We start from the raw sequence: 27,904 nt of genomic DNA on the forward strand, positions 1-27,904 counted from the left end.
AGGCGCTCGGGGTTCACACGTGCACCACCAGACCACCCCGGCATCCCCGCAGAGCCCCGCGCTTTGCATCCAGCACCCACCCCAAACTTTCCCGGCACTTCCATCCCCACCTTCCGCACGCAGCACCCCACAGCTCAACTCGCCGGCCCCAAAACGCGTGTCCCGGTGGCTCACCGACAGGGACGGGTTGCCCTCGTCCTCCACGGTGACCAGCAGGCAGTAGGAGCTCTGCCGCTCGCGGTCGGGCGGCGAGGGCCGCGTGGCGATCTCGCCGGTGACGCGGTCCATGCGGAAGGTGAGGTCCTCGTTCCCGCGGGTGATGTAGTAGGACAGGACGCTGTTGAGGCCGGCGTCCCGGTCGGTGGCGCGCACCTGGACCACCGCCGTGCCCCCGCCGACGTTCTGCAGGGCGGATGAACACGTAGCTCATCACAGCACGGCATAACACATGAAATACATCGTTTGTAAGAGTCGTAATACAGACAGTTGTTTTTTTTCCAAGCTGCTTTAGGCACCAAACTCCAACCCTACGCCCACCGAAGCAGCTCCCCTTGACCTGCGATGAAGCAGTTTGGCTGTGTATCGGGCCGTGCGTTTGGCACTACCTAGGCTGGCGCATCCTTAAAGAGTGCAGAACCCAAAGGTGAAGGCTGTATAATGCACTCGGAGCACAGCTAATTATTTTTGGATGATCCCATTACGGGGGAAATCAAGAGAGAATTTCTATTCTTCAGCCAGCTCCAACCATGTATTAAAGAGATAAGGAAATCCTAGCAGGGCAATAACTTTAATGCCAAGCTATTCATCACGAGCAGCACTCCCATGCTTCCGAGTGTCACCGGCTATTACTTATATTTCATTTTTCACCCTCAAATGGAGAACCCCCAGCCCAGGAATTAAACCGGCAGGAAATAAGTTGTCTTTTCTCATGCTTGATTGTGTTTTATTGCTTAATTATCCCGCTCCCTCGGAGCTGCTTTGCCTCCCGGGGGCTCACCTCGCTCACGCTCACGTTGTAGCCGAAGGGGCTCTCGATGACGGGCGGGTTGTCGTTGACATCGAGGACGGTCACCCGCAGGGTGTGCTCCTTCCTCCGCGGGGGCACGCCGCCGTCCGAGGCTTGGATCTATGTTCGGGGGGTTATGTACATGCCATTTTTGGCCACGGTGAAACCCAAACAAGGCAGGGGGAGCGTGGTGGGGGCTCGGCTCACCTGCAAGGTGTAGCGGTCCAGCAGCTCCCGGTCGAGCGGCCGAGCCACCAGCACCTCGCCGTAGGTGTTGTTGGTGGTGCGGATCTCGAACGCCCGCCCGACGTTCCCTGCTGTCAGCGAGAACGTCACCTGGGGGGGAGGAGAAGGGCAAGCGATGTGGGGCTGGGAGGATGGGAAGGAGACCCTACAATAATAAACCCGGAGATGCCCGCAGAGCATCTTAGATGGTCCGGTGTGGGTGGATTCAGGGGTACGTGGACACCCCACAGCAGCCGACCCTGCTCTCACGCTACTTTTGGCATTAAGGGTGGCACTGAGCTCATGTCCTGTCTCCACAGGGACACAGAGGAAGGGAAGGGGCCAGGAAGGTGCCACGGGGAAGGTGGCACCACCACCCCACCTGCCCGTTGCTGCCCGCGTCGGGGTCGCGGGCCAGGACCACGGCCACCCGCCGGCCAACCGGGCTGTCCTCCGCCACGCTGACGGCCGAGTCGGAGGTGATGTCGAACTGCGGGCTGTTGTCGTTCTCGTCCAGGACCGTGATGGTCACCTGCGGGCACGGCAGGGTGAGGGCAGGACCTGGCAAAGCCAGGGCCATCTCTCCCACCCCAAATTACTGGCAGCACGAGCAGGAGCCGTCCCGCCCGGGAATGGTGCGGATATTTGAACCAAGGAGCTGCAGCTGCAGAGGAGGAGGAGGGAGGAAGAGGCAGGAGAAAGACAGCAAGCACTCGAGCATTGCGTTTTGCACGCCGGAGGTGACAAGGGAGCGGGCTACCTCGGCCACAATTAGCCGCAGGAAATGCTCTCATCGCCCTGGCAATGAAAGACGCGCACAAACGGGAGAGGAAGAGCCTTTCTGTTCCCGGGGCTCTATTTATGGGTGCCCCCGGCCCCCAGGTGCGGCGGGGCTCAACGCCACGACATCCCGGAGGAAGCCCGGGGCGAGCCGCTGTGGTTATTGTTGCCGATGAATGGAAACCGGGGAGCGGGGAGCACGGTGAGCGGGTCCCCCCAGCTCGACATCTGGGACTGATCCTGCTCCCCGAGGCGACGCCGGCATGATGGACGCGCTTACCTTCTGTCGGAGGGGAAGCAGAGAAAACAAAGAGAAAAAAAACAAGTTAGTGATGGCGAGGAGTCGGGCATGTTGTCTTCCAGCCCACCGCGGGGCAGGGTGGGCATGTCCCCGTGGGGTTTTAGCTAATTTGTGGGAGGCTGGAGCAGGGCAGCGAGGCCACCAGCACCCATGAGCTTGGGAATGGCAACCGTGGCCTCCTTGCTACCTCCTTCCTCCAGCATCACCTTCATCACCCAGATACGAGGTCTCAAAACACAAGAACAAGGTGCTGGCTTCGAAACCCCCCAGGGGCCCAGGTGCCCCAAACTGGCGCGTTTCTGGTTTCTGTCCGTGCCAGCCCAGCCGCCGGTGCCTGCCTGCGCCGCTGCGGCGGGGAGATGCAAATCACCCCCGCTCGGCTGCCTTCGAAACTGCCAAATATAACGCTCCCCATCAGCATAAACCACGGGGAAGTAGTTCGGGCCCCCCCAGATTTACCTACCTACTGGTTTAGTTTGGTAAGAGATCTGCAAACCCGAGTGTTGTTCTGTGTGTGCGCGCGTGTGTTCCGAGAAATATGACACGGTGATATACAGAAGATAAAATGCAGTGGCCCGTGCTCATGCAAAAGCAGGGTTTCCCCCAAATTGGGGTTTCCAGACCCTACTGTTTGCCTGCATGGGTTTGAGAAGTGCAGGGTCCGGGTGTAGGGTCTGCCAGGCCCAGCAGAGCTTGTACAATGGGCAATGGAAGACACCAACGTGATGGTGGTGTTCTCCAAAACCTGGGTGATGATGGGGCAGAAGAGAAGGAAGATGAAGCCACTCACCACCGTAGAGTCAAGCTTTGGCCCCCCGTCATCAGCCACCACCGTCAGGGTGTAGAAGTCCCCCTTCTCCCGGTCCACCTGGCCTTTGACCGTGATCACGCCCTGCCGAGGGCAAAGGGCCACGTCCACCACCGGCCCCAGCGCCCGCGGTGGCCAACCCAACCGAGGAAGACCATGGCGAAGAAGACCACTCACGGTGATGCCGTTGATCTTGAAGAGGGACAGCGCCTGGGCGTTGGTGTTGGGGTCGAACTTGTAGGTGATCTGGTTGAGGTTGTCGATGGAGCGCGCCTGCACGCGGAGCACCTCGGAGCCCAGCGGGATGTTCTCCACGATGACGGCCTCGTAGCTGCTGTTGGAGAACTGCACGGCCTCGTCCAGCTCGTTCAGCAGGCTGACGTACACGCTGCAGAAGCCCTGGTTGTTGGGGGGCGCCTGGTCCGTGGCCGAGATGTTCATCAGGTAGCTGGTTTTGGTCTCGTAGTCCAGGTAGTCAATGGTGGTGATGAGGCCGGTGCTCTCATCGATCTCAAACTTCCCTTCGGCGCCCGACAGGATTTTGTAGCTCACCAGCCCGCCGTTCCCTGGGGCAAGAGCATGGCAAATTTGGACCAAGCATCCCACGGGAGCAGGACCACCGAGGCTGAGCCCACCCCATGGGGTTTTTGGCCCCATGCCCAGCTCCCTACCCGTGTCTCGGTCCGTGGCCCGCACCACCGCCACCGAGGTCCCGATGCCGGCCGTCTCCCGCAGCCCCAGGCGGTTGTACTGCCGCTGGGTGAACACCGGCACCTCGTCGTTGACATCCTCCACGTAGACGATCACCTGTGAACGCCCCAAAAAACGCGCGGTGAGAGGGCGTGATGAATTCAGAGGAGCACCAAACCCGCACGGCACCAATGACCGGGTCCCCTTCCCCTGCCCGTGAATCCATCCCCTGCAACCCCAGGGAAATTTGGAGGAGCCGTGGTGGCTTGAAGCACCTCAAGCAGGCAGTCCCCGTGCTGCAGAGGGACTCATCCTTCCCTGGCTCAGCATCATGTCACATCACCCCTCTTTGGGATCCCCTGCCCCAAACCTCCCCAGCTGCTGGCCCTGCACTGCAGGAGCGCTGCTGGCTTCGTGGGAAACGTGCGGAGTTCACGGCCAGCAGGTCAAGCTGCCTTTTCTCGCGTTTCCCCCGGGACAGCCTCGCTCCTCCTGCTTTCCGACTGGTGCTGTGGGCTCGTAGCGCTCAGCCAGGGCCCGCCACCAGCTTGGTTGGGTCTAAAAATAAATATGGTGTGAGCAGAGGGGTGGGAGGGTGGATCGAGTTTCGTGGGAACCCCTCCTGGAGGAAGGAAGTCGCTGCTTCGCTGCTCAAGATCATTACAGTTAGGCCCTCTCTCATTTAACTAGGTGCTTGGCCCTGTGGTTTCCAGCATGCCGAGGCACTCCGCAGCCCCGGCGCGCCCAAATGTCACAGGAAAATAAAAAAAAAAATAAAAAATAAAAAAACCCACCCCCACCACCAAAACCCTCTTCTCCACCCACGGAGACTTTCCGTCAGCATTTCCATGCCAGGTCTCGCGAGCTTCCTGCACGCCTGCCTCCGCTCGGCGAGGGCTGGAAATTACTGCACCCCCAGCTCAGCGCCCGGCTCCGTACCCGCACGGAGCTCCGCATGGGGCCCTGCTCCGTGTTGTAGGCCTCCACCTCCAGCACGTGCGACGAGTTCTGCTCCCTGTCCAGCGGCCGCAAGCCGCGCATCACCAGCCCGCTGCTGGGGTTGATCCGAAAGTTGTGCTGCTCGTTCCCTGGGGGGGGCAAGGAAGCGACAGCGGTGGTGCCCAGCGCGTGCCCCCTGCTGCCCCAAACGTGCTTTGTGCAGCGCCGAGGTGGCTCCAGGAGCATCCTGCCCAGCCCCACGTGGAGCTGGACTTACCCTTGACGATCCTGTACCACACCCTCCCGTTGATGCCCTCGTCTGCGTCCGTGGCTTTCACCTTCGCGAGGGAAGAAAAGCAGGGGGTGAAGCTTGCGGAGCACAGCACAGCAGGGTCAGGACGGGCTCGGGGAGAGCCTGGGGACCTCAGCTGCTACACAATGGTCCCCTCTGGTGTCCCCGAGCGACACTGCAGTGCTTTGCCCAGGGACACCGCTTCCCAAAAAGCATCCAGGACAAGGAGGTTGCTGCTTGCAAGCAACCCGGGTGAGGACACCCGGGCTGTGGGCACACCAGCTCCCACCCACAGAAAAACTATCGAGCCAACCCCAACGGTACAGCTAGGAAAATTTAGGAGAGGGAGACCAAGCTTTGCAGCGCTTTGTGCCATCCCCTGCCCCTCTGTGCCCCCCAAAATGCTCCCGGGCCCTGCGGTTTTGGCTGGACGTGGTTTCCTCCTGCGTCACGCAGCGAGCGATGCTCGCCTCCTCTGCTGCAGCACCTCGCTTTCCACCCAGCTCACCCCTGCTGTTTCTCTCATAGTTTCCAATCAGCAATTAAAAGCGTTTAGCTGAGGAGCAGGTAAACACGCCTGTGGCTGCACGAAAGCGGCCTTTGGAAGCTGGCAGCCACCGCCGGCTTGGACGCAACGCTCCCTTCTGCTGGCAGAGCGTGCCGCAGCCAGCCTGAAGCACTTACACAAGCCACTGGGAAAAGGGAAAAGTGGTTTAATTCCTGCAGGGAGGTTCCTGCCCTCCTCCTGCCCTGGGATGCTGTGCTCTGGGACCACCTGTATAATGAAAAGCCCCCTTCCTTCTGCCCCCCGGTGATGCCCTCATCCCATGGGAGCAGGGACAAAGCTGCCAGGAGAAGGACTGGAGGCAGCAGGAGCCTTCCCAGGCTGGAAGGCAGCTTGGAAGGGGTGCTGGGAGCCCGAGTGAATACCCACATTCATTAAGCGTTGGCTGAGCCATTCAGCCCTGCCCGCGGCTCGCTCAGAAGGGAACAAAAAGCAAAGCAGGAGCCCAAATGCTCAGAGCTCTCTTTGCATGCGCTCTCCTCCCTCCCCGAGGAAATCCCTGCTCTTGGCTCCTTCTGGGAGAAAGTTGGGAGGCAGCTGGCCAAGGGACCTCGCAAACTCATAGGTTTTCTCTCCCCCCCCCCCCCCCACTAAATAATTGGGGTAAATTTCTTATTTTTCTCCGTGTCCCTGGGAGGAAGATCCTCCCTGGGGAAGGGCGAGCCACGTGCCTGCACGATGCTGCTGGCGGCCGGGATGTCCTCGGGGACGCTGGCTTCGTAGCTGCTCTGCAGGAAGATGGGGCGGTTGTCGTTGACGTCCAGCACGGTGACATAGACGGTGGCGGTCCCCGTGCGACGGTTCCCCGTGGGGCCGTTGTCTGTGGGGGGGCAAAAGCAGCAGTGGGGTTCGGTCACCCCCACCTCTTTGCACGGGGGGTGCCCGGCCTTTGGCAGCTCCACCAGTGTTACCCTGCATGTCTGTTTCACGGGGAAGTAGGGGACAGGCCCTGAGGACAGGCAGCCACCCCATTAACAAGAGGGGTTGCTGTTTAACGGGGCGCTTTGTGCTGGAAGGGGCTGCTGGAGGTGAGGGGTCCGGGAGGTGGGCACGGTGCAGCATCCCTGTGGCACCTGCAATGCTCTGCCCCCAAGATTTCTGAGAAGGCCACTTATTTCTCCGCTCAGAAGGGACACCCAAGCCTTCTGCACACAGGCACATCATTATTAAGCTCTGGGGCCGGTGGCCAGGATGCCGTTGGTGCCAGGTCCTCTGCCCCTGCCAGGTGGCTGGGGAGGAGCTGGCAGGCGCTGAGCCGAAGCCTGGCCGGGCATTAGGGGAGCGATGCTGCGGTGCTGGGGATAAACGGGGAAGGGAAAACCCCAGGGCCAAGGGGTGAAGTGGCTGTCTTCTAAAATTGTGGTGGGACCAGGGCACGACAGCACGCATGGGCTGTGAGGTGCTGACACCAAGCACGGGCGCTTCAGAGGTCGCAGGGACGGGGAGAAACCCTCACCGATGGCCTCCAGGATGAGAGCGTACGACGCCACCGTCTCCCTGTCCAGGCTCACGACTGTCCTCACCACCCCGTCCCTGAAGCCGACGCTGAACTTGCCATCCTGGTTCCCACCTGCAGCAAGGAACAAGGAGCGGGATGTCGTCCCCACCAGGGCAGGGGAGAAAAACCACCCCTGATGCGACACATCTGGGATGTCCCGATACGGACACGCATCGCTGGAAGCCGTCCCAGCAGCGTTAAGCATTACGCTCGTAGGGGATGCCCAGGGGGAAAAGGTTCGCAAGTCGCAGCCCACCGAGAGCCCCCGTCGGACCTGGAGCTGGAGTGGAGCTGTGCAGCAGAGGGCGATACCGCCCCAGTTTTGGGAACGTGAGCCTCGAGCCATCCTGCGCTCCCAACCTCGGCATCCCAAAAGCTGGGACTTTCCCCTAACCTCTACCCGTTCCCCATGCTGGGTGCAGGAGTTTGGAGCCGAAAACATACCCAGACCTTTAGAGAAGATCCCCCCAGATCCCCCTGCAAGCCAGTCTGGTGAAAATCAGCAGGAGAAAGGCTCCTCATCTGGGTGAGCGGGGGGTGACATACCCGTGATGAAGTAGCTGAGCTCGGCGTTGAGCCCGACGTCGGCGTCCGTGCAGTTGAGCCGGACCACCTTGAAATCCCGGGCCACGTCCTCGGGCAGCGACACGTTGTAGACGGCTGGGAAGAAGGTGGGGCTCTCGTCGTTCACATCCAGCACTGCAAGAGGGAGAGGGGCTGAGTGTCCCCGGGCTGCAGCCAGCTCCCCAGATCCCATCCCCTGCTGTGCCGAGCATCCCAGAGCATCCCCCCTCGAGGATAACCCGCGAATTTCGGGACCTTTGACAGTGAGGGTGCTGGTGGAGCTCTTGGAGGGCGCGCCGGCGTCGCTGGCCACCACCCGCAGGTAGTACTCGGCGATCCTCTCCCGGTCCAGCACGGCGGTGGAGGTGACGAGCCCGCTGGTGCTGTTGATGAGGAAATCCATGCGGGGCATCCCCACCTGCATGCGGTACGTCACCCGCCCGTTGGGGCCCTCGTCCAGGTCGACGGCCACCACCTGCGGGGAGAGGACGGAGGGGAGGGTGAGAATTGGGGACAAGGAGTGCCCGGAGCCCCAGAGATGCCAGCTTGAAAAAAAAGGGGCCTCAAAGCACCACGGGGAGCGAGGGGGGGGATGCGCCCACCTGGAAGACGGAGGTGCCCGCGGGAAGCCCCTCGGCGATCTCGGCGGCGAAGGGCAGGTTTTGGAAGGTGGGGTCGTTGTCGTTCAGGTCCAGCAGGTTGACGAACACCGTGGCGCTGCTGGTGGCCCGCAGGGGCGGCCGCCCGCCTGCGGGGGAACAGGGCAGGGGGCAGGTCAGTGCCTCCTGCCCGAGGACGAGGTCCCCAGGCAGGGAGAGCTCCCCGGGGACAGGCAGGATGCTCTGTCCTTAACCCTCTCCTCCTGGCAGCACGGAGGGGACAGCGCGGTACCAACACGGGAAGGGGCAGAGCTAAGGTTAAAGGCGACTCCCTGCTCTTCAAAACCAGCTGGAGACGTGCAAAGGGCATGCAACAAGCAGCAGCGCTGCCGTCCTCCTCCAGAAATTCCCTATATTTCCTGCTCACGCCCTGCAGCGAGGCTGGGACTCACGTGCCAGGTCCCAAGGACCTGTCCCTGCCCTCAACCCCCGTGTCCTCGCGCTTACAGTCGGTGACCGACACCACGATCCTGCGCATCAGCTCGGCCTCCTGCGGGTTGGGGTTCTCGCGGTCCAGCAGCACGCCCGAGGTGCGGATCTTGCCGCTGGTGCTGTTGAGGCTGTAGAACTTGTTGGGGGGGCGGATGCTGTACACCACCGTGCCGTTCTCCCCCAGGTCCGGGTCCACGGCCACCACCTGGAACAGGTGAGAATTAAAACCAAGAGGTTGGCGAGGATCCGGGGCTCCCAGGTGGGGGTTCACCGGCGTCTGATGGCGTGGCTGAGCTGTGTTTCCATGACGCCTCGCAGGGACTTTGCGTCCCCAAGCGCTGTATTGAATTTCACTGAAGTTGTCTTGCGAGCCCAGCAGGTGCTGGCATGGCAAGGGAGCCGTGAGCACGCAGCAGCCGCTGGCTTTTTGCTTTTTAAATAAAGGCAGCTAGAAATAGGCACCCTTCAGAAAAATAAAATAACGGGGACAAGGAGGCGTGCGAAGGAACTTGTGCTGCTGCAGAGGAAACGCTGGAAGCAATTCACTGGTGGAGTTCCCCTCCACGCCGGATATTTGGTGCTTTGCTGTTCCCTCCGTGATGTTTTAATTACCGGGGACATTTCCATAAAAACAGACCCAAGCCCGACTTCACTGCACTTGCACCGTCCCCAGCTCCCGCTGCTCATCCCAGCTGACTTCCCACCCTATGGGTGACAGGAATTAGCTCCCAGCCACTAACTGGGAAGTCCGTGTTAGATGACCACAGCCTCCACAGAGGCTCTCTGCCACCCTTTGAAGACATGGGGAGGGCACGGGGGGACCTGCAAGCTCCCTCAGGAGGGGCTGGGGGCTGCAAGAGAGCCCACGGAGACTTGACACCTCCCGCCTCGCCTGCCAGACCTTTTGGTCCCCTCCCCAGCAGTTTTCTCTCGCAGCCTTCCCCGTTACACCATTTTGTGGATTCTCCTCACTTTCCCCTCATTTATTTTCCGTTTCGTGCCCGTCATTTTTCTCCCGGCGTGATGGAGTGCAAGCCTCGTGCTCTCCTTCTCTTTTATTTCACCAGCGGGATTTGAAAGGCTGTAAATCAATGTCTTTCAGAGAGGTCCTTGAAGGAGGTCGCAGGCGAGGCTAAGGAAAGGAGAACTTGGCCAAAACCCACACCACTGGGGGGAAAAAAACAACCCCAGCAGAGCGGAGAAGCACATGGGATGGGCAGTGAGCAGGAACCTTTAGGACTGACGACTGCAAGGCCTGGGGAGGAAACCTGGCCATGGGAGGAGGAGGAGGAGGAGGAGGAGGAGGAGGCTTTGTCAGCTGCCTCCCCGTGCACGTACCGTGGTGACGTCCGAGTTGGGGGGGGTCATTTCCACCAGGTTGATGAAGTAGGGCTCGTCCTTCCACGTGGGGTAGTTGTCGTTGATGTCTAGCAGCGTGATGTTCACCTGCAAGGCAGAACTCAGGCTCAGCTGCCGCCACGCCTGCGCGAGCAATAGGGGTGGCGGTGGTTTATTTATTTATTTTTTCCTTGCCCTAATTGCAGTCTGTGTTGCACAAAGCCTGTTTTTGCCTTTCGGTGAAGGTATCAGGAGAGCGTCCTCTCATCTGGAGCCCTGAAAGGGAACTCAGCACTCCAAGATGTGTCCTGCCTCTGGGATGCTCCATGGGGAGCTTCCAGTTTCCAGCCTGCATCCTACCCCTCCTGATAGCCCTCAGCACGGTGGCGATTGTTTTAGGGAACTCTTTGGCACAGAAGAAATGTTCCTCTCTTCTGTGGGATATCCCTTCTACAACCCAGCCAAGCATTCGGGCAGGAGAACCCAAACACAATGAAATGCTTCAACACGGGGCCATGAGAGATGGGTCCTTGGCCATGAGAGAAGGGTCCTCGCCTTCTGACCTGGTATTTCCAGAGATTTCTAGAGCCCCCTTTGCAAACGATATGAACATCAGAGAGGGGCAAGGCAAAGCCACTGCCAGGAGGCTCCAATCTGCTGCACAATGGCCCACACCTCCACCAGACCCTTCCGAGCAGCCACGAATCAAAGAAGCAGTTGGAAGCCCTTGATCCAGGCAGTGTGTGAATAGCAGTCATCAGGCACAACTAAGCGCTCCTGCAGGCTCTCCAACCAAGCATTTTCTCAAGAGGCACTGACAAAGGGAGCCGTGCTGCTGGAGGAACACACTCCTGCTGCCGCGTTCGCGCGGAGAGATGGACACGCAAAGCACTGGAAGGTCAAGTGGCGCCGCGGTGCGTAGCTGGCCGGGATGGAGAGCCTCATTTCCAGACCTACACACCCCGGCGAGGCACTCTGCATGGGCTGTGGGCAGTGGGAGAGGTACCAGGCTGTCCTTGAGAAGGTGCCAGGGCCAGCCCGCACTCACCATGGCAATGCCCGTCTTCTGGTGGTGTCCCACGCCCCCGTCCACGGCCCGGACGATGAGGATGTATTCGGATTTGGCCTCCCGGTCCAGCAAAGATGTGGTCGTGATCTCCCCTGCAGCCAGAGGGAAGGAGAGGGATGGGGGATGTTGTATGCTCACGTCCCACATGGGGCTTGGGGAACGGCAGCACCGGTGGAAAAGGGGATGCGCCAAAAAGGAGCGGCCCTGGAAGGGGTTTACAGGCATCGTCCTGCAAATATATAAAGATACCCATGCCCTCCCTTCCTCCGGGGGACCATGTGCTATTTTGGGCTCCCCAGACCCCAGAAGAGCCTGTTCTTTGCATGGAGCCCGAGCTGCTCTACAGAGGCACTGGCACACCAAGGGAAAAGCTCATCCACACAATGATTGGAGGGGCAAAACGAATCCTGGCAAGGGAAATTTGCAGGGCTAAAGGTCTTCCTAAAATACATCTGCCTCCAGACTCTCGTGGCACCGACTAATTCGTGCGCTGAAAAAATTAATCACAGGACAAGTGGTCTGAGCGTACAGGTGTCGTAGTGATGGATGGCTCCTGCCCGCAGACTGGCACCCAGCTGAGCTCAGCCTTGTAGGGCAGGCTCGGAGAGCCCTGGCAGATAGCTCTTGGCTTCTCCAACATCCCAGGACACACCGTCACCCCTTTCCTCCTTCCCCCCATGTGCAGTTTGGCTTGGGGACACCGGACAGATGGACAAAAGGAGCTCCTTGCTGCAGTGGCTGTAGCTTTGTCAGCGTTCCTGCCCTTAATACACAAAAAAGATGCCAGTGAGGAAGGGCAGGGGGCAGCTCTTCGGCTAAGGCAAGCCCTAGCAGCCAAACCAACAGTCTTTTCTCAAGGTCCCCCTGGGACCTTCTGCTGGTGCCTCTCCCAGAACCTCCCCGGTGACCCTTACGCTGCGTTTCTCCTAAGCAGGCTGCTTGGGAAGGAGGACGGAGGAGTAAGGGGGAAAAGGGGGAAACCAAAGGGAAGAAAACTGGGGGAAAAATGAGGCACGGAGAAGAGCGAGCTTGCACATGGAGGCTCACCTGAGCGAGCGTTGATCCGAAAATGAGAGGAGCCCTCCAGGGAGTAGATGATCGACTCCTGTCCGTACTCTCTGGACCGGTCCAGGTCCGTGGCATTGAGGAACAGCACGGTAGCACCTTGTAGGGCAGGGGGACAGAAACGAGGGCTGGAGGAGGCACCCACCCCATCACCCTGTCCCCCAGCACCTCAAGCGGTCCCCCATTGACCGAGGGGCTCCCCAAAAAATTGTCATGTACCCCAGGCTCTCTGTGACACCCCTGTGCCCCCCCGGCTGCCTGGAGAGGAGCATGCCTCATACCTGCCATGATGTCCTCCATGACGGCTATCACATAGGAGGGCTTGCTGAAGGTGGGCGGGTTGTCGTTCTCGTCCTGCAGAAAAGACAAGGGCAAGAATTTGGCTGGGAGGAGGGCGCTGAGCTGGGGACGGTGTGAGAGGCTGCTACGGGTGGAGGATGCTCCCGCATCGCAAGACCAGCTCGTGGGGGAAGCGCCACGAGCTTGAGGGCTGAACATCAAATCCAGCAGCCCAGAGAGGTGAGGATGGAGCTGCTGGGGTGTTAAAACACTGCTGCGGGTTTTGTTGTTGTGCTGGGGCTGCTCCAGAGATGTTTTCTCAGGCTCAGCTGCTCCTGCTGCCACCAAACTGGATATCAGAGGCAATTTCACGTGCCAACGATGCCCATCACACTGTAATTAAATTGCCATCCTCTGCTCCCGTTTCTGGAAGCAGGTGGTCTTTAGTCAGCCAGAGCATCACCCGGCTCTCCCCGCCAGGGCAAGGAGGAAACTGCAACCAGCCCCAAGGCAAACCAGCCAAGGGAGAGCTGGAAACAGAGAGACCTCACCCTCAGAGACCTGCGGCCACACCACACGGTCCAGTCTAGGTGGGTACAACCCAGGGCAGCTGCCGTGCTTTTTCATTAGCGGTCCTGAGTTAATCAGGCCGTGCTCAGCATCGCCACGGCACTGTGAACCAGCTCCTGGGGCGGCAGGGGCTCGTTTCTGGCCAGCTCTCCATCTGGGCAGGGTTATGGGAAGCCCGCTGCAGGAGAGGGTGGTCCCTCGTCCCGCATGAAGCCCAAAAAGCCCTTCAAAAAGCTGCTTGCCCCAAGCGGGGCGTCAGCGAGCGAGGCAGAGGCTTATTAGCACTGATATCTCCCCAGCTCCCGGCACCGCGCGTGCTATTAGTTCTGACTCGGCGGCTCCCGCTACAAAGCGTATTGTCCCCTAATGGGAGATCTACAAGGCGAGTTTGACTTCTTTATTAAAAACCAACAACCAAAGGAGGAAAAAAAATCCCCTCCCTCCCCACTTGCTATCACTCTGCCTTTTCATGGCTCTTTTTTCCTGAAGTGCCTTTGTCAAACGCTTCCTCCTCATTTTCTCCCTATTCTCCCCATTACGTATATGTTTTTTTACCCAGTTGAGAGAAAACCCCGGTTGGTTGAGAGGCACAAAAGCCACATCTACTTGAAAGCCACTGGCGGACAGTCGGCCAGGAGGTAATAACCAGTAGAAACGTGCTCTTTGGGTAGATTTGTTCATGTTGAGCAACGTGGGGGCGAAGGGGTGTCCCTGGCCACCGCTGCCCCCCGTCTCCGCCTGGCCCCCATGGGACATCCTTCACCTCGTACTTACAAACACCTCGATGGTGACAGGGACGGTGCTGTTGAGCGGCGGGTTGCCGGCATCCTTGGCCATCACGGTCAAGTAGATGACCCCGTTGGCGACCTGCTCGTAGTCCAGGGGGTGGTTCACGCTTATCACTGGAAGGAAGCAAGGCGTGGTGCTCAGCACCGGGCAGGATGGGTCGGGGACAGCCCATTGACACCACCTCAGTGCTCACCTCCGTACCCTTCCGACACCGTGATGTCGAAATACTCGCGGAAGGCGGACGCCTGCACGATGCTGTAGGTGATCTGGTTGTTGGGAGGCGAGTCCTCGTCGGACGCCTAGGTATGACGGGAGGCAAGGGGTGAGCACGGGAGCTGCGCCCGGCCCCGCGAGGAGGGATGGTGGACGGGGACCTCGCCGCTGCTTGTCCCTCACCCGGAGCCGGACCACCTGGGTGACGGAGGGCTCGTTCTCCCGCAGCGCCCCCAGGTATGCCTCCTTCTGGAAGGTGGGCACGTTGTCGTTGACGTCCAGGACATTGATCCTGGCGCGCCCCGCCGTCTCCTCCCCGCCACCGTCCCGGGCGATGATGGTCAGGGTGTAGCGCTGCGTGGTCTCGAAGTCCAGCCGAGCTGTCAGCAGGATCACGCCCGTGTCCTTGTCCAGGGAGAAACTGGGGGACAGAAGGGGGCAAACCCTGGTGACCACACGCTGGAGATGGGGAGATGTTAGCCTGACAGTGGGACGAGTGGCACTTGCTCAAGGCAGCACAGTGCCTTTGTCCAGGTAGGACGCAACGGGCATCCTAAATTTGCCACGTGAGCTCTCGATGGGTTAGGAGGGGTTCAGAGGATCAACGTTATTCCCGGTGGCTCAGCCACTTACCGGTCGGGGTCATCGCTGAAGAAGTAACTGACTTTCCCATAGGTGCCCACGTCATTGTCAGTTGCCTAAAAAAACAGTAGTTAATAAATGAGGCTACATATGGGAATTGCACACACCAGCGGATCCATCACGACTCACGGAAAACCTTCATTTGCATTCTTGCCTAAAGAGGGTTGTGTGTCTCTGCCAGGTGGCGTGCTCTGGGGCGGGTCGGTAGATGCTCAGCCCAGCCAACCCTCCACCTCCTCCAGCAGCATCCGCAGCAGATGCTGCCTCCAACATCCACCCAAAATGGGTGTGCAAGCCCAAAACTCTTCTTCCTTCCCTCCCTAGTCTATCTGCCCACCTTGTATGCTGCCATTCAGCGTCTGATGGAACTGGGGATGGGACTCTTTGGGCTCGCCGTGGTTATCTGGGGGGTCCTTGACTGGCCACCAGCTGGAGATAGCATCCCTCCAGCGCTCAGCACCATCTCCAGAAACTCCACTGGTGGGGACTGTTATGCCTCCTGACCTGCACCGACATGCTGAGCTAATCTGGGAAGCGCGCGTGAAATACGGCAATTTGAGGCAGACGAGATTTTCAAGAAAACAGAGACGAGAGCTGTCTGCTGCAAGCAGCCCCATTCCCACAGAGGAGAGTCCAGCAGAGAAATTCTAATCAGAAAGCCACAAAATATGTACGCGAGAAGAAGGATGGCCTGAGAAGCACAAATCCTGCCAGGCTTTGCCACGGGAAGGCTTTGCCTCCGGGCGAGGTGTGAGAGACTCGGTGTGCCAGCTCCGGAGGAGCGAGGCGAGATTTATGTGTGTTTTAAAGACTTTTCTCTAATGAATATATAAAATATGCATGAATGGAGGCAAGAAACAAGGGCCAGAAAATGTTATATTTAGATGAAGGAAGTAGAATATAAGCCCCAAAATATACCTTCCCCCCCCCCCCCACTATATTTTCTAAATTGAGTCCTGTCTGGATTACTTAGACACCACCAAGCCTCTGAAAAAGCAGGGTCAAAGACACATTTTATGTCCAGATACCATCAAGAGGCTGTATTTTAGGACTGGCGTGGAGCACAACCCGCTCCCGAAACCCTCCTGATTTATCGGCAGCCTTGGGTACCCTTGCCAGCAGAGCAGGAGTTTGAGTTCATCTCACCTCCCCCCCACCTACCATGCCATGGGGTGAAAGTGAGAAAACTCACCCGAATTCACTAATTTTTCCCCCAAAATGCTTCCTTACCCTGGCTGGTAAACCGTTGCTGCTTCGCGCCAGCTGAAGCGTGTCCTGGTGGAGCCGACCTTCCAGCCTGACCCATTGTGCTGATTTTCCTCCCCACCGCTCAGACTTGATTTCTATTATTTGTGCACGCTGGACTCGGCCAAACAGAGCAAACCTACCCAAATCCACCCGGCCTGCAGCCATTCCCCTTGGGCCAGCTGCCCCTTGGAGGACACTGGTGGAGATGCCCCTTCCCTTGGAGTGCCTTTGGGCACCTCAGCATCACCTGGGACCTCAAACTTCCAGCCAGGATTTTTCCCAGGCTCTGTGTCTGTGCTCACAGCCCTAGGTCCCATTAATCCCTAACTGCTTGGGACAAGAAAGGCATTTTCCACGCACCTGGATCGGCCGGTGATGAGATAATGATTTACAGGGGACCTGCCAGGACCACAAAGCACGGGCAAAACTAATTCCCTTCATTTGGCCCCGTGCGATTGCACTTGTAAGTGCTTATTGCAGTGACAGACAACGCCGGGAAAGTGTAATTTTCTGCTGCTGGGCTAAAAAAATAGAGGGAAGGAGGAAGGTGAAGAGAAGGTCAGCACAGAGCAGCGCGGCACGCAGGGCCAGCAGCCCTTGGTGATGCTGCTGGGCCGGCTAAAAGTGCCACCAAGGCAAACCAAGGCACGGAGCCATGGTGCCAGGAGGCCTGATTCTGCCCCGTACAGCTGGGTGAGCTGAGTTGAGCACGAGGTGATGCACTTGTGTGCAAGAGGGAATATGCACAAAGCTCAAGCCACGTGCGTTAAACACGTTTAATTTCGGATCCTTGAGCGTTTCCGCATTACCAAACTTTTTACCTCTAAAGGGCAGAAAAGAGGCTCGGATGCTCGAACCCAGCGGCGTGGTAACACGCACGTTCTTGCAAAGCAATCCTGAGACAGAACGAGGAGAAGAGCCAAAATCCTGATGGCTTCGCAGGGCTTTTCCCAATTATTTCCCTGCAGATCGGTCCCCTCGCCACCCGGTCCCCTCCGGCACCACGGCCGGGGAGGAGAAGCATCTGGCTGGAAGTTTCCCTGGGCTCTACCTCAAGCAGCCATCAAATAGCTTTGGCGGCTGCTCGCCTCCTGCCCGGAATATTAAGAAGGGATTTGCCCGCTGGAGCCTGCAAAGGGCAGGATGAAAGCACAGGTCCACAGCTGTCCTTTCGCGAGCTGTCACCGGCACAGAGCTTTGCTCAAAACCACATTTACGCAGCAATCTCGGGGAGAGTCCCGGGAAGAGGCAGCGGGGATAACCCGCGGCATCCACCGCAGGGGTGCTGCAGGTGATGCCGACCCCAAACACGCAGCCCAGACCTCCGTCCCACCTCCCCACACAAATATTTCACCCGTCTCCCCTTCACCCCACGAGCCCTCCCCGCATCCGTCCTTCCCCACCCCGCCGGGCGAGCGGCTCTGCCCTCCTGCGCGGACCCGCGGGAGAGGGCACGCCGCGCAATTTGTTCGGGAAACAATGGCAATGTTTGACATGTCGTAAGGATTGATGGAGCAGAAATTTACATGGGAGAATTCATTTTTAAACAGCTCCACGGAGCCCCGGCGCTTCGCTGGTAATGGTTTCGACATTCATCATCCGCCGAGCCCCGCTGAACGACTCCTCAAACTACCCGAGATTAACTCCGCGCGCAGCAGCTCGGCGGGATGAGCAGGGATGTGCTTAAAGAGACAAAAGCCGTGCACGCCGATCTGCCGACCAAAACAATGCAATAACCCACCAAAACCTGCCGGAGGGGGGAGAGGAGAAGCCCCAAAACACAATAATCCACCAAAACCTGCCGGAGGGGGGAGAGGAGAAGCCCACGCCGGGGTGCGTCGCTCCTCGTTGGGGCTGAAGGATGAGCGGCTGGGGGTCGGTACCCAGTGGCTGCAGGGCAGAGGTGGCCAGAAGCCCATCGGAAGGCTGATTTGGGTCTGTCCAGATGGGGACAGGATGGGATGGGTGAGTGCTGGGGCTCCCATGGGCTCCCCAGGAGCGGGTCACGGCTCTGCCCGCGCTCCTCCGCTACCTTTGTTTCCCGGCCTCATCCCCCCTTACCCTGCACTCTCAATCCAGGAAATAAAAATTGATGGGGAGCAAATTGCTTTGGCCAGGAGCTCGCTGCTTAAAAGAGTCGTAGCAGGAAAGCAATTACCCGACGTCAGAAAGCTGTCAGGGCGCCGCACTGACCGGCCGTGATTCTCGCCTGCCTGCCTCGCCGGGCGGGCACGGGGACAAGGGGCTGGCACGGCAGTGTCCCCACGCCGAATATCTGAGCCACCCCGGCCTGCTAACGAACGAGAGGCCCTTCTTAAATGCCAGCTCTGGCCTCCAGAGCGAGGGAATAGCAGCCAGGCCCTGGCCGCGTCCTGCACGGAGATTTGGGGCGCAAAGGAGGGAGAGATAAGGCAGGAATTGCCACGAGAAGCAACCACCAGGCTGCAAAGCTGGATGGAGGAAGCCAGTGGAAAACCTGCTTAAAGCACCGGCTTCCCAGACGGAAGCTGCTTTTTCCCCAGCCTGGCGGGAGGCGGCAATCAGGCAGCCGTGATTAGCCGCGACGGAGGGATGGAGGCGAGGAGTGAGCGGGGAGATGCCCAGCCGCCCCGAGCAGGGCTTCAATCGCCGCTAACGACCCCAGAGGGCTCTTGGGGGGGTTGGGGAATAGCCAATCAACCCCCCTGGGAACAGCAGAGCCTTCCCCACCTCTCCTCCAGGCTCCTTGATTGTGTTTTCTAACAGCATCCCTGCAGCAGCAGCGCCTCGCCGGCCAGGTTAACACTTGCCTGGGCGGCCGTGCTTTAGTGGCCGGAGAGCACAGGCTGGGCCACGAGCCAAGGGGCGCTCTGTGCTGAACCCAGCCCTTTAGCACGAGCCTCAAACACGGTATTTTGTCCCCCTGGCCCACCCCCAAGGTGACACCAAGCCGACCGAGGTGCCCTCCCGGGTGGGTTTTGCCAGAGCGCCGCGACGGAGCCGGGCGCGAGTCCCCCGCTAATGAGCCGTATTGATTTCATATTCTCCTGTTGTCCGCCCAAATGGCAAGCGGCACGTCTGATGGCTTAAATAACCACACAATTGCCTGGCTGACATCTCAATCACTGCGCCGCTAGGTCGCTAATGAATTTTACGGCCCAGCAAAACGAGAGAAATTAAGGTCAGAGTCCGATGCAGGGAATATAAATCCCTAGTGAGCTCTGGAATATTCCCAGCGCACCCCTGCCCGCAGCCCCATCTCCCTTTTGAGTTCAACACGGGGCAGCAAGCCGAAAAGACATCCCTGAGAGGTGGAGGCACTCCTAGAGAGACCACGGGAGATGCTCCTTGCTCCTCCCGAAGAGGAACGCGCTCCAGGAGGACACCTCATTCATTCCCCAGGGACCCCCCGCGCCACCCCAGCCTCCACCACACCGCACACGGCCGCTCCTCGGGGCCTTGCAGGGGGCTGCAGAGCCTGTGCCTGCCCCTTCCTGGGGGCTGCGGTTCCTTTTTTTGCCACCTCTGCACTTTGCAGCCGCGCATTTATCCTGACAGCTCCATCAGGACGCGGCGCGGCTGCGAAAGCTGCAATAAGTGTCTCTCTCCTCGGCTGTCATGATTCCTATTCCACCCCATTTCGGTCTTACGGATTGATATTTAGATTAAAGAGATAAACACAGCCAAAGAGCACTGGGCCCTGACAGCAAGACGAGGACTTCAGATCCGTCAATCACGCTGCTACCTGGAAACCTCCTCCTCCCTTTCCCTCTATTTACGGAGCCGAGCCGAGAGGAATATTTAAAAGGAACAAGGAGTGTGAGCAGGTTTTTCCTTTTTTTTTAAAAAAAAAGGGGCAGGCACAAAGAAGAAAAGCCGCTCATGTTTAACTTTCCAGGCAGTTCGGAATCGCCTGCTTTGATTATTTAACTATTTACTGTTTCACGTACGCGCTGCTCGCCTCTCCTCTCGCAGATAAAGGATTCAATTTTCTCCTGAGCGCCGGGGAAATTGGACGTGATTTCGCTCTGTTTAAGCACAGCTGGAGCGGGGGCACACGGGGGGCTTGCGAACAACGGGCCTGATTAAGATGCTAACAGCGAGGGCTGGCGCTGCCATCCGCCCCACCTTGTCACCTCCTGTCCCCATCGGCAGGCACGTGAGCCTTGCCCGGGCTCTCACCCCGACCCGGTAAATCCCAAATATTTCCATGGCCGTGCCAAAGGCTTCCCTGCAAGGATGAGCCGCCCCAAAACGGGCCCGTCCCTCGCCCCCACCCCACAACTGGGGGCCCAGAGGAGGGAGAGGGCACGGGGCAGGCTCTGATCGAGAGAGCGATTTGCATGCTAAGTAGCTGCTTATTGATGTCCGGGCTGGGAAAACCACGTTATTACTTTCTTGCTGCCTGGCGTTCACGGCTGGGTGGAAAGAAGGGAAGGGAAATGAGGGCGGGATCGATTTTTCCCGTCCCCGACGCGAGGCCGAGGAGAGATCGAAGCAGCGGCAGCCAACTGACAGCTGGGTGGGGAAGGAGAGAAACTTTGCCAAGCAAATTAAAGGTTGCTTAAATGAGGGGAGTAATGGAAGGTTAATTAGCACATTTACTTCATTAGGCTCTTACTAACAAGGTTTCTCCCAGGGAAGCGCAGTGGCAAAAGGGGGGGAGTTGGGGCGAGGTCCGGGGGCTGCTGCTGAAGATCTACGGGGAAAGCAAGCCCAAAGCCTCAAACCCCACCGTCGGGGGGTGTTTCAGTGCTCTGCAAAGCTTCAGCAGCCCCTCGGATGGCTCCTGGGGGCTGGAGGCTGTGGGGTAGCATCACCGGGCCCAGCTTGCCAGCTGCATCCCTGGGGGGACCGGGCTGGGGTGACCGGAGGGCTCGGGGAGGTGGGATTACTTCCCACGTTTCCCGGGAGAATTGTTTTGCTCCAGGCCCTTCAAGGCAAACGAGAGGCGGTGTCGTGGTTAAAAAAGCCAAGTTCCTCGCTGTTTGTTTGGGCTTTAACGATTTTGGTTATCGGAGCTTTTCAGGAGGGCTTGGCGGTGCAGATCTGTAGGATACGAGGAGCTTAAGGAGCCCTCCCGCCCCTTAATTCCCACCTCCCGCTGCCTTGTCTTACTGCCCTTCCCCATCCCTCCAGGCCTAACAAATACAGCAGCAAGCGAGCAGGAGACGCGTGCCCACCCCTCCGAACGGGCAGGAGGGGGTGCTGAGCCCCCCGCTCCTCTGGTGGGAAGCTTGGGGTCTTGGCGGCCCTGTAAGCGAGGTCCCATAGCTTCTTCCACCCCAAAATGCTTCTCAGCTCAATGACCCCATGTGCCAGAGGAGCCCCAACGTGGGGCGTCCCCAGCCCCACCGCCCTCAGCACCATGAGAGGCTCAGGCTGCCCAACAGCCCTCCAGGGCTGGGAAAAAAGGAGCAGAGAGCTCCGCACCCATCGGTCACGGACCCGCAGCTTGGAGCAGGGGGAATTCATCCTTCCCCACAGCAGATTTATCCCTCTGTGGCCCGAGACCATCCAGCCTGCTCCCTCGTATCAAGAAAGCCACCAGCTGCGTTCGGCCAGGGGTGTCAGGCACCCCGGTTAATTTAGGGTGCAGCATATGCTCTCGGCGCCTCTTGCTCCTGGAGGGCACCAAGTTATATACCGGCTGCCTGCTTGCTCAAGAAGTGTGAAATTCTTTCTCTGACCTTTACTGTAACGTTATTAAAAGGTTTCATGGCCAGTTGTTTCAGAAAAAAATATAATAATATTTCAGTATCTGCTGGTAGCCGGGGCAGAACTGGGAGAGGGAAGTTTGGGTGGGAAGAGGCTCAGGCACGGGTAGGAAACCGGGGGGGCTTTCCCTTGAAGCCGGACCCCCTCCAGATGTTCCCCTGCAAGCAAGCAGCTCCCCGAATCCGTATGATAAATGCATCTCATGGATGGAATTAAACAGATGGATGGGTAGGGAGAGGAGGGGATGCGAAGCGGAGAACGGAGAGCAGGCAAAAACCTTAGGCTGAGTGGTGCTGGAAGGGACCCGGGGTGCCCGAGGAGCCCTGGGGACACAGACCTGACCCCACACCAACACAGGGAAGGGCAGGGAGCAGGAGGCAGCAGCGGCTGCCTGCTCCTGGGGTTGTTCCACGGCTGATTTATAGGGAACAGGCACGGCTGGGGGCTGAAATGCTGCGGAGACGCATGGCCGTTTGTCACTGCAAACGGAGTCTCCTTTTGCCTATTTTTTTCAGCGGGGGCATCCTCATGTCCAGCATCCCCGCGGTGTCTGGGATGGTTTGGGAAAGCCGCATCCCGCAGCAGGAGGAGGAGGAGCCCGAAGGCTGTGAAAAGTTTGGGATCAGCTGGGAGGGCAAAGCTGGATTTCAGCGCTAATTGCATCCATTCTGATTTATCACGGAGGATTCAACTCCTGGCTGTTTTGCGTGTGCTCCGAAATGCTGGCATAGCTGGAAGTTGGGGGAAGAGGAGAGGCAGTAACAACCTCATTGTTCAGCGCCTGACGGCCTGACTAGCTCAACATCTGCTTGAAATATTAATAACTGTCAGATGGGAACAGCTCGGGGGCTCTGTGCAGTTTCACACCATCTGTTTGTAGAGTAAACACACTTACACACCGAACCCTTTTGTCAGGGCTTTTCTTCTCGGGATGGGCAGGCAGCTACGGAGGGGCCGCGACCGCTTCACCCCAAAGCATCGCATGGCTTTTGGTGCTCCTCTTCGGGATAGTTCCCATCCCAGAGGAGCACCAGCCCCGCAGCAGCACCCCTGGCCAGCAGCACCACTCCGCAACACTTCCATCCTCGCTTTCCCCATCCCTTCCTTGCCTCAGCAGCCCTCGATTTGCTCGCCCCACGCGGGATCTGCAGCCGGGGTGCTCCTACTCACGTGGACCTGCAGCACGGTGGTGCCCACGGTGGCGTTCTCCGGGAGGCTGACGTTGTAGAGGGCCTTGCTGAAGACGGGCCTGTTGTCGTTCTCGTTGATGAGGCTGATCTTCACGCGCGCGAAGCCGACGTGGTCAGGGATGCTCTCGTTTGCAAAGAGCTGGGTGGGGAGGCAAGGGGAGAGTTGGAGCTTCTGCAAAATTAGCCCCCCCCCCCTTTCTTTTTTTTCTTTAATTAATGCAGAAAATAACTCCCTTCCTCTTGGCTCTGGCCAACCTCAACGTTTTACACCCCATCGCCCTATCCCTCGCGCCGCCGTACCGAAAACTCATAGCGGGGAATGGTCTCGAAGTCCAGCGGCACGGCCACGCGGACGCGGATGTCCGCCTTCCCCTGGATGGAGGTGGGCGAGATGATGAAGTGGTTGGAGTTGTTGCCCACCAGGTAGACCTCAAAAACACTGTTGGGGCCCTGGGAGGGGGAGAGGAAGGCTGGTTACTCAAGGTGCACGGCTTGGCACCGGCCTCAATAACTCATTTTTTTTGATGCTTGACCACCAAGAGCTGCTGACCCAAGCAGCATCCCTGCTCACCCTCCTCCCCGCAAAAACGTGCTGCATCTCCTCCACGTGTCCCCTGCCTCTCCTGGGGTCCCTGCGGCACACGAAAGCCCCTTTTTGTGGCAGCGAGATGCGAGGGATTTGCTGGGAATCCAGCGAGCAGCACGTTAGTTGGAGGCGCAAGATAAAAGTGGAAACATCAAAAGAAACCCAAATGTTTGCAGGAAGGGAGCAGGGTGGATTAATTCCAGCTGGGGAAGGAGATCAGTCTCCAGATACCTGCCGTCCCTAATTACCAGCCACTCAAGTGCCTCAGTCTCCCCATGTGAGGTCTGGAGAAGGGGAGAACATCAGCCTATTGGGGGGGCTGCTGCGAGGTGCCGTTCATACATTTATTCCGCTGTTTATTTTTTTGGTTTCGGCCCCCATGCTGCTTTTCTTGCTCCCGGTTCCTGGAGCCTGCGAGCCCCCTGCGGATGGCTGAAAGCAAATCTGAATATTCAAATTGTTATCAGCTGCCCAGCAGAAGGGGCCGGCTCGGCCCGCGCCGCCACACGGTACCCCGCTCCGGAGATTTTTTCCGCACGCTTCTCAAATCCCTCACCCCCTTCCTCCCGGCCACCCGGAGCGAACAACGGGGCCGAGATGCCCAGGAAGAGCAAAACAGGAGCTGCTTCCCCAGGCACACAGAGGTCCCGGAGGGCTCACGGTCGGTGTGGCACGGGATGCTTGGGCACGGCACAGGATGCTTGGGCACGGCACGGGATGCTCGGGCGCATCGGTCACGATGCTGCTTTCCCCCCCACACGGATGAAAAACCTAATGCCGATTCAGCTAAAGACAATTGCAGCCGCTGCTGTGCATAATTATCACTTTGTTGCCCGCGTGCTTGCTCCTCGGAGCGTGTAATAGCAGCAGCCTCACGGCCCCGCCGCCGCGGTGCCGACATCGGCCCCTCGTGCTGATACCTGGCTTCTCTGGGCCGATTCGTCCCAAATGGTGCTCAGCTGGCCAGCCCCACGCAGGGGACTGGGAACCCCTCCTGGCATCAGGAGGCCAAAACCAGCTGCATCCACTGTGCCAGCCCAGGGTAAGGGTGTTCTGGAAGCATTATCCCCGCTTTTTCACCCAACATCACGCTGGCTTCATCATTCCTGCTCCTACCCATCCCTTGGGATCCCTCTGCTCTATAGCTCAGGTAACGTTGCAGCATCGCTCCGGTTTCCCTCACAGACACCTCGTAGGCAGGGGCAGAAAGCTGGGGAGTGCTTAATATCTCTCCTTCTGGCATGTTTGCAAAGAAAGAAAAGTGCTAAGAGTTCAGCAGGGGTGCGGGAGGAAGGAAAGCCAAAAAATAAAAAATAAAATTTAAATGCAATTAGTGCCTCTTTGTATGGCTTGGCTACCTTGCGCCTGGTTCTAGCTAGGCAGAGACAAGTAACGCTTAATCCTTCCTTTGAAAACATAAAGAGGGCTGTTCTCTCCACCTACTTCAAGGCATTTCACTCGAGTGCTCTGGATAGCCTCCCTCCGCTGCCAGCTCGGGCTGCCAGCACCCACCGCTCGCTGCTAGCTCCTGCTGCTCGCCCTGCACCTGGGCACAATGGCACCAAACCCTGCTGCCTCGCTGGCCACGGGCACTGCTCCCCTGCATCCCACAGGATGCCTGGAAACAAGCATTCCCCAGCCTCGTGCCATCCCGAGCCTTTCCCCTCATCCTCCACGCACCAGCAGCCCTCGCCCCTTGCCCGTCTGTCCGTCCCAAACGTCGGACCTGCTCACCCCCCCACCCCAGGAGCCGCCTTCCTTCCCCAGGTTATCTCCCGAATTCCACACACGCCTGCACAGACGGGATCAATCCGAGGCTGCCTCGCCTCCAGCTTATCTCTGCTCCAAATGATTGATTTTCCCTCTTTAAGGGTAATTTGCTGGTGAATTCCATGTATTGCAAAAACCCCTGCGAAATCTAATTCAGCCCGACTGGCAGCTGGCACTTTTGGGAGAGAATACTCGAGCGCCGTCAATTCCCCCCTACAATTCCTGGCTGTGTAGATCATATTTATAGTGCGCGTGCCTGTCATATGCATGTATGTGCCTGGGATGATTCATAGATTGCACCTGCACACGCACGGGCACGTACCGTATCCGAATGCAACTCCCCGATGCAGCTTTCTGCCCCAAACACTGCGTATTCTTGTCGCCTGGATTTTCTTTCCTTTCCGTTTTTTCTTTTTAATCCTCCATCTATCTTCCTTAATATGCTTATTTTGGGGGGGAGCTTTTTAAAAAATTATTTTTAAATGTCAGGCCGTCATACTCGGGCTCTCCACGGTCTCTGCCCTTTTCTTCCTCTTCAATCGACCGTGGCAAGGAAAAATTGAGAGAAAGCCATGGTGGGAGAGCTGGTTTCTCTGGCGTGCCACTTCTCTTACTACGCTCCTGTGGCTGCAGTGATGCTGGCACTGCGAAACCTTGGGCAAAGGGAGAAGCCCTGGACCAGAGGCGCTTGCAGAAGCCACGGCTGCAGCTGGACCTCTCCAAAAATCCCACCCCGAGCATTCAGCACGGATTTCATTTCTCCTTCAGCAACTTCCCAGCTAAACTGGGCGGCCCAGGGTGTCAACCTGCTGCCGTGCGCAGGATTTATTCGTCCCTGCCGATGTATCACATGTGTGAGAGGAGCCACACGTCTCCCGGAGCATCCCAGCTCGGTATAAATGCTGGGAGACTCTCACAGCTTTTCATAAACAGCTCTCAAACGGCTTTGGAAAGGTATTCAAGAGGCTTGCTCCCAAGCTGGCAGCCAGAGGAACTCAGCCGCGCAGAGGTTAATGTTTTTTTCTTGGTTCACAGAGGCTGGCTCCAGAACCAAGCAAACCCCGTGCCCTGCTTTCTCCCACGCTCAAGTGTTTTTGATAAACCATGGGGAAAATGCAGAGGGGAGAAGAAAAGCCCTGCCCAAGCCAGCGCTGAGCCGGGTTAACTAAAATCCTCCCGAAAGCAAAGGCTGAAGGTGGTGCACCAGAAGAAAGACAGACCCAAACCCCACCATTTCAGTCCTCCACGGGGCCCTGGCCGCAAAAATCCTCGTTTAAGGCCCGCAGTGCACTTGGAGGGCCAGAGCACACACCACCTTTTTCCCCAGCCCTCCAGGACACGGTGAAACCTCCACCGACCTTCTGGGGTGCGATGGAAGATGGGGTCCCCAAAGCCACCCATCGCAGGGGGACACCGGGGCTCAGGCTCATCCAAGCAGGACCTCAACAAGGTGAAAGCAAGCTTAGGAGCTGAAGCAACAGCCTCAGCGTTTGGGATTGCTCTCCATGGACTTATTACACGGGCTGAGAGGCAGGAGACCATGCTCCTACAAAATGATCTTTCCCCAGAACCCAGCTCTGATTTCATGCACTCCCTCCATCTGCTCTCATTTATTTACTTAGCCGCTCTCCCCAGGGATGCGTGTGTAGTTCTCCTCTCGTTCTCCTTTCCCCCTCGCTCAAATGAATCGTGTCATCTCCAGCATGAAGGTTGTGCTGGTGGAACAGCTTCTGTCAGCCACGTCCTCCCTCACATCCCTACCTGAAGACCTTGGACCTCGCCGTCCCACCCCTGCACCCACAGCTCCAGGCGGAGGCAGAGCCCACCGCCACCTCACTGAGCTCAAATCCGGTGCTTTATAAACCTCGCAGCTCTCACGAGGAGCTAGAGCATCCCAAATACCACCACCAGGCAGCTAGCCTCCCTTTCTGAAATGCACAAAATAAAAAATCCCACCCAACTCGTTCGGGGAAATCACCGCTAGCCCAGGAAATTCACCCGGAGCCACAAGAACGAGTCTATTTTCGCTCACCCGATTGGGAACGCGAGGCTATTTTTTATTCTCCCATTTTAAAATTAGCCAGGCTGAGAGGCTGGAGTGAGTCCTCGGATGGGAGTGACTCCAGTGAAATGAGCTTTTAACCAGGAACGATGACAGATCCTTCATTCTTATGTGGCATAAACAGGAGCGGTGCAATGCCCTTCAAGCGCGGAGCGGCTGACATCTCTCGGAAGGCACGGCAGCGACTCTATTCACAAACTAACCTCAGCATCTGTCACAGCCACGTCTCCTTTATTAGTAATTGACGTTTTCAAGGGAAAAAAAAAAAACACGCAGTCTTTTCATCTGCCTAATAGCTCATCTGCACCTCTTCGGGCTGAGCTCACAGCTCCTGGTGGGTGACACCATGTCACCAGTGGGTTGTTAGTTACGTGTCATAGTCACTCCTCGTGACAAAACGGGATTTCTGCAGGCTTTACAGGGCTCACCGGATCCCACCCGGGGCTGGGGCACAGCACGTCCATCACTTCAACCAGCAAAGGCCACCTCTGCCTTCCAGCCACTAGCGGTAATTTCCTGCTGCTTAGAAGATGCACATTTCCATCAGCCCACCGGGATATTGTTATTATTTCTTTTTGGTGGGGGGGGAAGGTGTTTTGTTTTGTATTCCTCGCTGCTACTGCTTAA

General features: G+C 58.1%; 1 protein-coding gene across 1 annotated transcript in view; it reads right to left on the reverse strand.

The window, feature by feature from the left end:
• LOC118157566 (cadherin-23-like) overlaps positions 1-23,329 on the reverse strand; it is a gene marked incomplete at its 5' end in the record, with an annotated part of 50,929 nt that extends 27,600 nt beyond the window's left edge. Inside the window, 26 exons of the mRNA XM_035311963.1 lie at positions 175-402; positions 998-1,126; positions 1,214-1,342; positions 1,614-1,763; positions 2,292-2,294; positions 3,103-3,204; positions 3,298-3,686; positions 3,792-3,927; positions 4,750-4,898; positions 5,027-5,087; positions 6,278-6,426; positions 7,063-7,176; positions 7,651-7,803; positions 7,924-8,143; positions 8,271-8,416; positions 8,775-8,964; positions 10,098-10,205; positions 11,146-11,258; positions 12,214-12,330; positions 12,513-12,585; positions 13,855-13,982; positions 14,063-14,168; positions 14,266-14,503; positions 14,716-14,780; positions 22,840-22,998; positions 23,160-23,329. Of these exons, the coding sequence (XP_035167854.1) occupies positions 175-402; positions 998-1,126; positions 1,214-1,342; positions 1,614-1,763; positions 2,292-2,294; positions 3,103-3,204; positions 3,298-3,686; positions 3,792-3,927; positions 4,750-4,898; positions 5,027-5,087; positions 6,278-6,426; positions 7,063-7,176; positions 7,651-7,803; positions 7,924-8,143; positions 8,271-8,416; positions 8,775-8,964; positions 10,098-10,205; positions 11,146-11,258; positions 12,214-12,330; positions 12,513-12,585; positions 13,855-13,982; positions 14,063-14,168; positions 14,266-14,503; positions 14,716-14,780; positions 22,840-22,998; positions 23,160-23,329 (3,725 nt within the window). The remainder of the gene's footprint in view (positions 1-174; positions 403-997; positions 1,127-1,213; positions 1,343-1,613; positions 1,764-2,291; positions 2,295-3,102; positions 3,205-3,297; positions 3,687-3,791; positions 3,928-4,749; positions 4,899-5,026; positions 5,088-6,277; positions 6,427-7,062; positions 7,177-7,650; positions 7,804-7,923; positions 8,144-8,270; positions 8,417-8,774; positions 8,965-10,097; positions 10,206-11,145; positions 11,259-12,213; positions 12,331-12,512; positions 12,586-13,854; positions 13,983-14,062; positions 14,169-14,265; positions 14,504-14,715; positions 14,781-22,839; positions 22,999-23,159) is intronic.
• Between the last annotated feature and the right edge of the window lie 4,575 nt (positions 23,330-27,904).

This window comes from Oxyura jamaicensis, assembly GCF_011077185.1.
Source record: "Oxyura jamaicensis isolate SHBP4307 breed ruddy duck chromosome 6 unlocalized genomic scaffold, BPBGC_Ojam_1.0 oxy6_random_OJ106678, whole genome shotgun sequence".
In the NCBI taxonomy this organism is placed as follows: domain Eukaryota; kingdom Metazoa; phylum Chordata; class Aves; order Anseriformes; family Anatidae; genus Oxyura; species Oxyura jamaicensis.